Here is a 14,348-nt window from a genome sequence, read left to right as displayed (position 1 = left end):
CAACATATTTTAGCTCAAATCATCCACTACTCCTACATTTAATCCATGAATGATACCTGAGCATTTGATTTTTCTACCAGAATGATTTAAAAATTTTACTGAAAGGTATTACAACCCAGTTTTGTTCCTGTTAAATTTGAGATTTGTTATTGGAGATACTCTCCTCTTTCTCTCTCTCTCCTCTCTCTCTCTCCTCTCTCTCTCTCTCTCTCTCTCTCTCTCTCTCTCTCTCTCTCTCACACACACACACACACACACACACACAGCCAAGGCATTCATGTGGCCATACAGTTTTAATTACTGATGGACAACCAATTAAAAGAAAACACTCAAACCTGGTTCAAATTAAATATACACGGTTATTTTTTACTTGGATACTATACATTTTTTAATGCTGATAGATTTGTTTTTAGCCAGATTTACAATCTTTCTTGATGTAAAACACTGGTTTGTTCCAGAAAGTTACCAAAAACCAGGAAAGGGGTAAAGCAATAGCAGTAGGTAGAAAAGCATCACACATATCATGCTGTTTAACAACAAGTTTCTCAAATAACTTTGTTTTTAAAATGCAGAATCATCCAGAAAGTTCATCGGTGGCATTCATTCAGCAAATGTACTGGCAAAGTCATTTCTACTCCCCCTCACTCCCTCCCAGTAAGTCAACCTTCACTAGTTCACTAGTTTATACTCTGCTTGAAGTCAAAAACAACTGAACCAACCTCATGCTTCAAAAATCTGTTACTTTCCTTCTGTCTGAGAATGAATAGATCTAATCAGAAAATAAAACGATGGTAAATACCAAATATGTGTTAGGAAATGCAAATTACTTAACGTAGAATAATTTTTAAAAGAAAGAGGAATAAGGGGAAAGGAGTAGATAGCAAAAAATAGTTTTAAGCCCCTGAATTTACTCACCAGTTTCCCAAATGCAGGGTCAGTAACAAGAAGACCAACCTCACCCCTCTACTTTGACTCCGCAGAAGAAAAGGAGGGAAGAGAAAAGCTTTCAGAGGACCCATCGGAATCGCCTTTTCTGTGGGTGTGCTGCACTAGCTCAATTCTCCCAGCCAGGACTTTTCCTCCCACCTCAACAGCAGCTGGCTGAGTACAAGAAGGGAGAGTGTGGAAAGGCAGTGCACCTCCCGACCAGGTAGGATGCGACTCCCATCAGATTTGAGCCAGCGAGCCAATCAGGCCGAGAAGATGCTGGCATAAATTATCTTAAAAAGAGTTGAGCCAATCGGTAGCCCAAGGAGGCGGGGTTCTCCTACTAGAAATTGAGCCCAGTAGGGAAAAGGGCTCCGTTTTTCTAAAAGAAAAACAAACCTTTTCTCCCTTGCAGCCGCGGAGAAACGTTTGAGTGGCCTTGACAGAATCCCTCCCTAGGAAGAGGCTGCTTTCTCCTTCCCTTCTGCTCTTCCTCTTGTCTGACTATTACGGGGCCACTGCCTCTTTCCTCTCCCGCGTTCGAATTCTAAATCTGTCTTCCAAGAGAGACCCGTGGGAAGCAGGCAGTGCCTAATTGGTTTACCCCAGGTTCGTGAGGATTCTGTTAATTTGTGTCAATCATCTTGTTAATTTTGTGGGTGGGGCGGTGTCTCCTTTCTCTTTGCAGATCCAGCACCTGGCAGGATGCCCGGCACAAATGAGCACTCAGGAGATGTTGAATATATAATTGAATGAATGAACGAATGAATGAGCAGGCTCCGTGCATTCCTGGTTACCACGTTTGCTCGCTCCATCCCCCTTCCACCGCCTTAGTAGTGAGAGAGGATTTGCAGTCTTCTCCCGCCGGGCACCGAAAGATGACACTGATGAATGATGCCAGGCAAGAACTATCTCATCTCACAAATACAAAAACAAAAGTCTGATTTTATAAAGGTTGTCTTGGCCATAGGAGCTGTAGACCTATTAGATGGGCAATCCTCTTTTTGCATCTGTTAAGCCCCAGTGTTTGGTACCTAACTTCAGAGGCTCTGCTTTGAGTTTCTAGCAGAGCCCGACAGTTGCCGTGGTAACCAGAAAGCCTCTGGCAGCTGGAACAACTGTACAGGCGAAGACGCCGGAGGTGGTGGAAGCAGGCGCTTTCTCTGCCCAGCCATCTTCTGTCTTAAAATGCCTTCCCAAGAACCTGCTTCCCACGGAAGCCTCCTGGGGTTGGAGTCTTTAGCTGTTAATCCACCCCACAACTACCTGGAATTAGCCAGATTCTGGTTTGAACTGCAAATTACCACCCAGTTATCTGAGCATATTTGTCTGCCTCAAACGGTTCAAGCCAGAAGCAACAGGGTTTGTGCACGGCCGTAAGGTAACTGTTGCTGCACTATCTACTGAAATCACTTAAAGAAACTGGATAGGGGTAATGAGGTTACTGATTCTTGTTCTCGCCCGAAATAACAAACGGTGCACTGCTAGGCATTTCTCCCCATCTTTGATTGATTCTCCACCTGTTTAGTCTCCTCTGGAAATGCACATTGACCATCCTTGTTTTTTTTCTCACACGACACATTAATTAGGCAGTATTTTTCTCTTCCACAAAGCATGTTAGTCAAGGTAGCCCACATCAAATAGTTTATAAAACAGCAAAGTTTAATTATAATAGATTTTAGGGTGAATAAATTTACGTAAAATGTGATGGCAATATAAATTTGAGGGTTTTTTTTCTTTTACTGGTTCAATTAAGAATGTGCTTTGGATAGCTATTTAACTGTTTCATTGAATGTACACACTAATTCACTGATCTGATTGGATAGAGAACTAGGAATTAATTCATTAGAAGTATGCCGTGAATAACAAATACTTGTCTGATTACTCTTTGCATTTTGCTAACATTGGGTAAGGTTTGTAAACATTGATGGGAATATGATACTTTATAATATTGCATGCAGCAGTAGCTGTAATCCTTCCATCAATAATTTTTAACAAGATTTTGCTCTTTAATTTTACATATACAACTGAAAGACACTGAGAACAGTTAAAAGAAATTAATGAGGAATGGTGAAGGATATCTCCTTGGCTAGTAAGAATTTCCCTGTTTATTTTTGTAAAAGATTTTTAAAAACTGGAGAGAATTTCCTGTATTCTCCAAAATCCAGGTTTCTGCAAGTTTTATGCTGAAACTTGCAACTTGATTCATTCATTTATTTCAAGTACTTTTATTTAATTATTTCTATGTTTCCTCCTTTGATATATATTTTCTATTTTTATAATATGTGTTATGGGAAACGGATCCTATTCTGCTGTAGTTAATTATAATTTCGTATGGACTATTATATGTAAAGGGAGTTTGAATCCTGCAGAACCTGGCAAAAAGGAACGATAGTGTTAGATACCACCCATGTGTTGACTCTGACAGTCTGTCTCATTTGATTTGATAAACCAGCTGTACGTATGGTGGGGAGGAACGTGGGGAAAGATACATACTGTCAATTCTGAATAAAGCAAATAAGGTCCATCATACTCATCAAACAAACTAGTGTCTCAGAGGGGCACACTCATTAACTCATGGAGAAATAAGATCAGGTGTCTTACAGAATTCTAAGTTAGAATACTAGAAGTTGCTATAAGTAAGGAAGTGAAGAAAGCTCTCTCTCTTCCATTATGATAGTGGTTTTCAAGTGGTAACAACTTGACCCCATGGGACTTTTGTAAATGTCTAGAGATATTTTCAGTTAACACAATCTGGGGGTAAAGGTAGCTACTAGTATTGAGTGGGTAGAGGCTAGTGTTGCTGCTATATGTACTAAAATGCAAAAGAAGACCCTCCCACACCAAAGAATTGCAGAGCTCAAACAGACAATAGCACCAAGGCTGAGAAGCCCTGACTTATGAGTGAACAGAATAGTAAACAGAGTCTACTGAAACTGAAGATTTCCTTATGTTGTCATCGAAGTCACCATTTCCCTACCCCTTCTTTGAATCACAGTCATTATCCACTAGGCTTATATCTAGTTATAATGACTATCAACACAGTGCACAACAATTTTTCCCCAAAATTTGTTCAGAGATCATCTTAAAATAAAATGTTTGGGGTCCCTCTTTAAAATGCAGATTCATGGGCTTCTTCATTAAATATAGTTTTTAGCAAGAAATTCTGGAGATTTTTTATGCGTCCACGTTTGAGAACAAAGGTTCTACCATCATCTCACAAAATAACCAGTGAGACAGAGACCTGATCATATATGTTCAACCATGATCTTAGTAAAGCAGGGGTTCAGCATGATTCCTCTGTCCATTGTTAATTAATTAATTCAAAACTATTTATTAAGAAACTGTTATGTCAAGAACTAGGCCCGGAATTAGAAACACAATGGTGAACAAGTCTTACTGCCTTGGTTTCTTTGTCTATAAAAAAAAGAGGATAATAATTCTGCTTAGTTTATAAAGTTTTTTAAAGGATTAAATGAATTAATACACAGATATCACTTGAAACAGTGCCTGGATAATTAAAATTACTCAAAATTTTAGTACTGTTATCTCACTGATGGTCGGTTTCAAACCTAATTGTTCACTCCAGTCTCTAGTACAGCACCTGGTACAGAAGAGTTAATTTGTAAAATGTACAGTCTATTAGAAAGAAATGAGATAATTAGGAGACACTGTTGTGCTCACCCTACCTTCAACATTATCTTGATATTTGCTTTCTCCAGAACAAGGAGAAATTTTGAGTTGTATTCTACCTCTCCTGATACACTTTTCTTCAGATGACCAAAACTCTATACTTCAACCAATGCATCAGTTTCAGGTTCCTAAACTTATCCCTCAAAATCATCCATTTTTGTCTTGTCACAAGCTATTCCTTAGGAGACCTTTCCCTCTTCATCATCTGTTTAAACCCTTTTCATTCTTTCTGATTAATTTTATGAGCCTTTTTTTTCAAATAACCCTTTACTGATTGTTCATTGCTCACTAGTCTGCGTTACAGAGATGTCCTATATATAATAATGTTTAATAATTTTGAGCATTAGCTATGTGTTCTCAGGCATGTTCACCAGTTCTAGGTTATGGGTGCACACTGTTATCTGTCCTCCTAAAGTAAATGCTTTATTTCTGCATCATGGAATATATTACATTTTTGGGAACTGTCTGTATTTCTACCTAAACTTCCAGTTCTGTTTTAAAATTTTATATAGTAAGGATTGATACTGCTTATCAGATCTGGTATTATGTCATGTGCTTAACAGCATATGTGCATATTTGATTAGTACCTCTCTCTCCACAGAATGTAGCTCTATGAAGGTAGGGCCTTAATTTGTTTTCATCACCTGTGTATTCCTTTCATACGAAGCAGTGGCTAGAGGGTAACAGGCAGTCAATAAATATTTGTAGAATGAATATAGATTCAATGCATAATGTAGTAAACAAGCAAATGAATAACTTTAACATATATGTCATATATATGTCATATATATATGTCATATATATATATATATATATATATATATATATATATATATGAGCTATGAAGGGATCTCTGTTCCTGTGTAGTGGTGTCTAGTGTTCAGATCCAAGTAGACAAATTCCAGATTTTGATACTTGACTTATTCCTTCCCATAAGACCATGAGGAGCAATTATTTTTCTGATCCACTGCTTGTCAAGACCAGTATCAACAAACCCTGCCACTTCAGTTTATATAATCAGACTACTTTTTATAATGAAACAGAGGTGATGACCAGCACAAAGATATTTTAAAAGACTGAAAACTTGCAGTCTTTCTTTGCCAACCTGTTCAATCTCCTTAATCCTGTACCTGGCCTCCAGAGTGCTGCCAAGATATAGTTCAGAAGTTAGTCCTTGATGTCAGATAGGAATGGATCTCTGGCTTCTAATTTAAAGACCAATGTTGTTTTAGCTTTTTTGTTTCTGTACTATAATTTCTGAATCTGAACTTTCATTACTGATTATCTCAACTCTTTCTTATATCTTCTGTGTTTTCCTTTTACTTGATTTTCCCACAAACATGTAACTGTGCTCTCATGTCTAATATTAAAGTACACATATACACCATGTTTTCCTTTTCCCTTCTCAGCCATCCATGCCTTTTTAAAGCCATCCTTCTCTTTTCACCAACCACTCACTCACTAAACTCTCTGATCTAGCTTTTGCCCCTGTGACACTAATGCCTGCATGTTGTTAATCCAGTAGAAGTTTCCAATGCTCACCTGTGTGATCTCTCATCTGCATTTAATCATTCCCTCTTTCTCAAAATATTCCTGGATGTTATTATATTATTTTTTCCCATTCATCTTTTGCTAATTCTTTCTAGGCTTCTTAACATGCTTTTTCTGCCTTGCCTCAACACTTTGGAGTTCCTCAAATATTAGTTTGACCTCTTTTCTTTTTGCATCACACTATCATCATTGGCAATCTCATCTATTATCGAATATTTATATATTATTGAAAGAATTTAAAAATATCTCCTTAAATCATATTCCAAGTCAAAGAAGTTTTATTGGGCTTCAGACACATAAAACTAAATAACACCAACTAGCTAGTCCAACTAGAGACCTTACAGTTTTTTCTTTTCCCTTGACATATATGTCATCTAATTATCACAAGTTTTTTTTTTAACATTTCCAAATCTTATCTTCAAACTATCCAGTGTAAATAGATTGTGTAACCATAGGTTCATACGTAAAGTGGCGTTGGTTCAAAACCAAGATCTTCTATTTGCTTATTTTTTCAATGCCTTAGTTCTCATGTGGTTACTGTAAAAATTACATTAGTTAGTTTATATAAAACATGTAAAAGAAGGCCTAGCACATAGTAAGTGTTCAGTTAATCTTAGCAAGTATTACTACTGCTATTATCAATATTCAACTTCCTTCTAGCTCTACTGCCAATTAATCTAAGTGGCCATCAAACCACTGCAGTCACCTTCCATTTCTGATCTTGTCTACCTTTTACTTATTATTTATATAACTACTAGATTGCCCTTAAAAAAGATGAAAACCTACAATTCTGTCCATTTTAAACCATTCAATTACTTGCTATTCTAGTTAGAACAAAATGCAGTACTATTATCATGGCCTGTGAGATGCTGAAGCTTCTGGCCCCTACGACTCTCTCCTACTCCATCTTTACAGTTCTCTCCTCTTCTCAATGTGTTCCAGCCAGAATGACTTCCCTTCAGACTCTCAATTGCCATGCCTCATTTTCACTCAATGGTTTTGTAGATGATTTTTCTATATCATAATTACTTCACCTCACCTTTCACCCTTCCTCAGCTATTTCTTTGTCCTATTTCCATTCTCAGCTTAACTAGCCCATCCTTAAAGAAATCTCAGTTCTCCAATTTAAATTAACTCCACCATTATAACATCTAATAGCACTCAGCACTTTTCCTTCCTGATATTTGATGTATTTTAAAATTAACTGATTCATTTAATTCAAGAGATAGTCATTGAGCACCTGGGTTTCAAGCACTCTTCTATGTACTAAGGATGCCATAAATGCAAAAAGCAGACAGATTTTTATGCTCTCATAAAGAGAATTCTATTGCATTCTGTTGAAATTTCTGTGATATAAATTTTAGTTTTATTCTTAAAAATATTTTTACAACCAGTCTAATTTTTGTCTCTTTTCTAAACTATAACTCATTGACGGCCAGTGATTATTGTTTCTTTCTTTATTTACACTATCCCTAGTCTAGAATAGTCTCCATCACAGCCATTTATTGAATGAATAAATGAAGAAAGGGATGAACTGAAACATTTCTACATTACTATCTCTATAATTTGGGTATTATATTCCATTTCTGTATACTCAAGCTTCTTTCCTATAAAAAGCTAGGATATTAATACGAAATGTGCCAAATTGAGGTAATATTATTATATAATTAAAAAAATTGTCTACCAAATAACTGTCCCCAATAAATGGTAGGGAGGTGGAGTCAGGAGGGTAAACCCCTGGGAGCATCATGAATCATGTGGTTATGCTATCTTTGCAAAAATAATAAATGCAGAGTCAAGTAACATAAATTTATATCCTGCTTACACTAATTATTTTTGTGATCTTTGGCAAATCCTATCTCTCTGACCTTTAAATTTCTCAATTACAAAATGAAGTTAATGATTATTTTTATCATTCCAGATGAGTATGAAGATAAAATAAAATAACTTTAATGCAACTCCTTGTAAACTATTGTGATGCAGAAATATAGTTGTTAATATTATTGCTATCACTTTTTGATGATCAGTACAAAATGACAGGAATCAGAGAAGGCATAATAAAGAAACAAAAAATATCAAGAGTTAACAATTACATAGTCCTTGTAGTTTGCTACATATCATATATCTTAATTGATTTGGATAACTTTGCTTACTTAAATCCTACAACAATCCTATCAGGCAGTCACCAGTAGTTTTCCTTTATGTTGTAAATAAGGAAACTGAAGAGAAGAGGTTTAGTAAGCTTCCCAGGTCACAAAGCAACTATATAATTAAGCTGAAATTTGGACCTAGAGAGTCAGGTTTCAGAGCCCAGGTTTCGAACTACTACGTGAAAGTGTACTGAACAGCAGATGAGCCATGATATCTGCTTTAAAATAAATTGTTCATATTTCTGCCAAGGCCACCTGTTCCCCCTCAGATAAACCAACTTGGCTATTTCAGTGACTACATACCAGGGTATCATTGTTGTGAAAACCTTTCATATTTCACTTTAAAGGGCCATGCCATAAAAATGTCAAAAGTGTGAAGAGTTTTTAAAGAATGGTCCTCATGCAGTCATGTTTCAAGAGAATATAATCCTGTTTAAGATACGAGACACTTACAGGAAAGAAGTCCAGCACTGGGAGATTTATTGTAGCCTGACATTTAATGAAAACTCTAAAGGTTTTGATGGAGCTTTATTATATCAATTACTCACTTACCTCATATGTAGCCTAATATATTTTATTTTAAAAATGCCTTGCTTGCAGAACTGGCATTGAAGTAATAGCCCCCAGGGCATCTTTGAATGGGTCCCATCCACTACCTAACTCCCTAATCATCCAATTTATACCCTGTGATGTGTCTATTTATGTGGCTTTGGCTAGCAGCTAAAGAATAATATAATTTCCTATGGTCGTAAGTGTACAGAGAAAAAGAGAATCTTCTTATACTTGCACATTTTCCCCCTCATTTGTCTCACTGTAGCTTCCGGTCCACCAAAATACTCAGCAACTACATATAAAAACCGCCAAATTATTTAGAGCCCCATGAGGAGGTACCATGCACACCAAGAGAATTGCCAGTGTTTATTGATAGAAATCTGTGGAGCCCATATGGGAATGAGTTCTAAGTCAGTTGGATCAGATTGAAAAGACTATAAATGTGTTAAAGTTATTGGTACACTAAGCAAAGATTCTGAATTCAATATATTAAATCAAGAAGCTAAAGAGTGTTTCTGACACTTTGCTTCACTAGCTGACTAAATCTTTACTCAAAGGTCATCTATAATAATGAAGTTGAAATGTCCTTAGATCTGCAAAGCAGTTATCCAAAGTTTTAGGAAAAAATGGTGGTTAGAGTGGGTTCGTCATGTAAGACCTGTTAGTCGGCCCCACTAATGCATTTATGAGGCAAACTCCAGCAGATTTAAAGAACTCTATGGTGGCTATTACATAAAGGCCAGGGATGATAGTAGGAAATAGTATGATCAAACTGGATTCCTGAAATTCAATGGGAACAGTGGGATCTCGGGAATTCCCTGTATTCAATGGGCATAAGATTCCAGAATGTCAGGGGCCAATTGGCAACAATAATAAGAAATAAAATGAGCATCATCTTAAGAGTTAATGTTAGCACTAAATTTAATATTACAGTATTGGACAGAAGAACCCTAGCAGTAGACAGTGAAGTTTGACGTGAAAATATCCTTGGCGTTAGTGTTATAGATCAAATGTTTGTATCCCTCCAAAATTCCTAGTGTGCAAATCCTAACTCCCAATGTGATGTTAAAAGAAGGTGGGGGATTTGGTAGGTAATATATCATAAAAATAGATCCCCTGTGAATAGAATTAGTGTTCTTACAAGAAGAAACATGAAAGTGATTTTTCTCTTGGTGACGTGAGAATACAACTAGAAGATCACCATCTGCAAACCAGGAAGAGTACCCTCACCAGACACCAGATATGTTGGCCCCTTTATTCTTGGACTTCCCAGGCTCCAGAACTGTGAGAAATAAACTTTTGTTTAAGCTGCTCAGTGTATGTTATTCTATCATAGCAGTATGTAACTAAGAGAGTTAGCTAATTTATTATGTTGTCCTCAGAACTGAAGTAGGTGATTGTTCTACAAAGTCTTATTGATGTGTATAGGCAGAAAGGCAATAGATCAAGTACCACCGTGATGTCCAAACCTCCTATTCAATTTTAGTCGTGGATCAATTTATGGACCCAGAGTATCTTAATAAAGGAGGGTGTGGGTTCCTTTAAGTAATGATGTGTCTATACAATCAAAGAATTGTACGGAAAATCCACTTCCTAGTCTTCCTCCAAGAAATTCTGCCACTATTTATTAGAGTGACTAAATATTTTAGAAAGGGAATAACCAGTCTTTTAGGGACTGTAATGCCCTGGCACAAGCTAACAGAAATGTCTGGGTACTCAAAATGCCACTGTGATCTAGTTGTCATAGTAAGGGCCTATGAATATCAGGTGATAACTATGATTATGGTTAGGTCCACAGGAGGCCTATGTCTCTCTGCACCTATCCTGTGGCTTTATCCTAATTAAAAATGTGCAGTGGTAAGAAACATAGAAACTGGCAGAACACAAAAGGTTTTTTGACCTGTGGAGACAAAACCAAGTGAAAACCATAATAACTACTGTCACCTACCAACATAATAAGAAAACATAAGACCACATGTTTGCCTCATCTAGGACTTGAAAGGTGAAGGAGTGGTATTTCTCATCAAATGTACATTCAGTTTTCTTATTTGTTTTGTATGGAAGGCAGATGGATACAAGAAAATGATGGTGGATTAATAAAAAATGTAATTAGGTAATGATTTCACTTGTAGCTGCTAACCCAGATGTGGTTTTATTGCTGCAGTTAATTAACAATTCCCTGACACCTGGTATGTAGCAACCATTTAGTGACAACACCCATTAGAAGAAGTCTACTTTCAGCTGAGAGAGCTAACAATACACTGTCAACTGACATGCCTCAGTGCTAAATCAGACATCCAGCCCCATGACATAATCTAGACTAAAGGTACGTTCATTGGCTTTCTGTTTTATAAAACATCATGCTGTTCCATTACAGGGATGACACCATGCTGATTGGATCTGGTGAACATGAAGAATGATATACTCTAGAACTTTCATAAGACACATACATACAGGGTAGAAAAAGAATCTCATAAAAACATCAGGGGCCTGGTACCTCATGATATTTCTAGGGTTTCAATGGTCTGCACATGTCTAGATATACCTGTGAAGTTGAAGGGCGATTTGCTGCATCAAGCTCTTTCTATCATTAAGGAAGAAGCTTATCTCTTTCAATTTTGGAGGCAGCATATAATTTATCTAGGTTTATTACTCCAACCCATTTCCAAGTATGCTTAAACTCTGTTTTTCATTAGACTTTTATTCTTTTTATTAGGACTCAGAAAAAAGAAAGCTTGCAATAAGTTCAGACTACTGCACAAGCTTCTCTCTCACTTGGGCCACAGGATATGGAAGATTCAATTATGTTTGGCATGATTGTAGCAGATAGGGTTACTGCATGCCCCTTTGGGGAAGATTCCTATTGATAAATCACAAAATATACTTTTAAACTTTTAGAACAAAACTATAAGCTAAACCTAAGATTATTATCCCCTTTTAAAGAAATAATTTCTGGCTTGCTACTGGTATCTAGTAGAGATTGAACACTTACTATATGTCACCGAGTTGCCATAAAACATGAGTTTCTCATAATGAACTAATATTGTCTGATCAACAAATAATAAAATAAAAATTGACAGAAGTCAATCCTAAAGTGCACATGATACATATATAAGGCTTGAGTGTTGCCTGAAGATGTAGAAAAGCCCCATGAGCAAGTTAGCCAGATGTCCATGGACCTTACTCTAGGTTCATTTCACCATATATTAACCTTAACCCTTAAACCTAACTAGGAGTTTTCTAACACTGCTTAACTGAGGAAAGAAAAAAATCAGTCTTTGTCTACAAATGATTCTGTAGGATTGACTTGAACCACCCTAAAAGAAAACCATAGCTGTACAATTCTACTTCAGGGTACCTCTGAATAAAATGGTAAGGAAAAAAATCTTCAGTAAGTTCAAAGAGTATACCTGTTTGCGGTTTTTTCTTCCTGAAATGAAAGCTAGTCAGAGATAGGATCTACATCAATCCTAGACTATAGCCAAGGGTCAGATACTTGGAAGCGACACAGTTTAAAGTTGATAAAAAGTAGGACTAAGGGAGAAGAATTTGGACAGATCTCTATAAATGGGCAGGAAGTCAAGATTTTTTTTTTTTTTGTTCCATCTGTGAATTCTCACTAGATTAGCTCAGCAGAGGAAGATACTCACAACCAGGTGGACAAGCTCATCTGTTGTGTGGATATCAGTCACTCCCATTCACCAGCCACCCCTGTCCATATGGAATGTGCTTTTAAAGTAAACAAGGCAGCAGGAATGAAGGTTATACATAGATTCAACAACATGGAATTTTACTCACCAGGTATTGTCTGACTTGATGACTGTCCAGTCTATCTATAGCAGAACTTCATATTTAGCCCAGTAATGGTTACATCCTCTAAGACTATCAGTCAGTCACTTGGTAGCAATGGAGAAAAGACTCCCTATTCAATAAATTCAAAAAATTCAATAAATCCAGCTAGCCATATGTAGAAGACTGAAACTGGACTCCATCTTTTCACCATATGCAAAATCAATTGAAGCTGGATTAAATACTTAAGTATAAAACCTAAAACTATGAAACCCCTAAAAGAATACCTGGAAATACAGTTCAGGACGGAGGCCCTTGCAAAGATTTCATGATGAAGACACCAAAAGCAATTGCAACAAAAACAAAAATTGACAAGTGGGATGTAATTAAACTAAAGAGCTTCTACACAGCAAAAGAAACTATCAACAGAGTAAACAGACAACCTGCAGAATGAGAGAAAATATTTGCAAACTATGCATATGACAAAGATCTATAAGGAACTGAAACAAATTAACAAGCAGAAAATGAACAACCCAACTTAAAACTTGGTAAAATACATGAACAGATGCGTCTCAAAAAAAGACATACATGTGGCCAACAAGCATATGAAAAAAAATGTTCCACATCACTCATCATCAGAGAATTGCAAATCAAAACCTATATGAGATACCATCTCATACCAGTCAGAATGGCTGTCATTAAAACGTTTAAAAATAACAGATGTTGGTGAGGTTGTAGAGAAAAGGGAACACTTATACACTGTTGGTGAGAATGTAAATTAGTTTTAGCCACTGAAGAAAGAAGTTTGGAGAATTTTCAAAGAACTTAGAACTACTATATGACCCAGAAATCTCATTACTGGGTATATACCCAAAGGACTGTAAATTGTTCTACCATAAAGACACAAGTATATGTATGTTCACTGTACCACTGTTCAAATAGCAAATATATTCAAACAACCTAGATGTTCCTCAAAGGTGGACTAGATAATGAAAATCTGGTACATACACACCATAAAATTCTGTGTAGCCGTAAAAAAGAACAAAATCATGTCCTCTGAAGCAACATGGATAGAGCTGGAGGTCATTAACTTCAACAGATTAACACAGGAACAGAAGACCAAATACCACATGTTCTCACTTATAAGTGGGAGCTAAACATTTAGTACACATGAACACAAAGAAGGAAACAATACACACCAAGGCCTACTTAAGGTGGGAGGGTGGGAGGAGGGTTAGAACTGAAAAATCAACATCTGTTTTTCTGTACTTCTACTACACTGTATATGTGATCTATTTATAGCTATTTGTATTTTTATTATGGTGATATTTTTATTTTTATTTTATTTTATTTTATTTTATTTTACTAAATAGAAGACTGTGTCAGGAACTCACTTCTCTCTCTCTTTTTAAATTATTTATTTATTTATTTATTTATTTATTTATTTAAGATGGAGTCTCACTCTGTCACCAGGCTGGAGTCCAGTGGCCCAATCTCGGATTACTGCAAGCCCTGCCTCCTGTGTTCAAGCGATTCTCCTGCCTCAGCCTCCCGAGTAGCTGGGACTACAGGTTAGCGCCACCATACCCAGCTAATTTTTATATTTGTAGGAGAGATGGGGTTTCATCATGTTGGCCAGGATGGTCTCGATTTCCTGACCTCATGATCCACCCGCCTCGGCCTCCC

General features: G+C 36.7%; 1 protein-coding gene across 2 annotated transcripts in view; it reads right to left on the bottom strand.

The window, feature by feature from the left end:
* Positions 1 to 1,191, bottom strand: part of GABRG1 (gamma-aminobutyric acid type A receptor gamma1 subunit) — a 103,609-nt gene extending 102,418 nt beyond the window's left edge. Inside the window, exon 1 of one of the 2 annotated variants that reach the window (XM_030919035.1) lies at positions 916 to 1,191. In XM_030919035.1, coding sequence (XP_030774895.1) covers positions 916 to 1,019 — 104 coding nt within the window. In that variant the 5' untranslated portion in view covers positions 1,020 to 1,191. The remainder of the gene's footprint in view (positions 1 to 915) is intronic. The other variant, XM_030919036.1, reaches the window with a different exon arrangement.
* Positions 1,192 to 14,348: the final 13,157 nt, after the last annotated feature.

This window comes from Rhinopithecus roxellana, chromosome 2 (assembly GCF_007565055.1).
Source record: "Rhinopithecus roxellana isolate Shanxi Qingling chromosome 2, ASM756505v1, whole genome shotgun sequence".
Taxonomy (NCBI): domain Eukaryota; kingdom Metazoa; phylum Chordata; class Mammalia; order Primates; family Cercopithecidae; genus Rhinopithecus; species Rhinopithecus roxellana.
The sequence above is the reverse complement of the archived record's forward strand: the minus strand, read 5'-3'. Positions and strand labels throughout refer to the sequence as shown.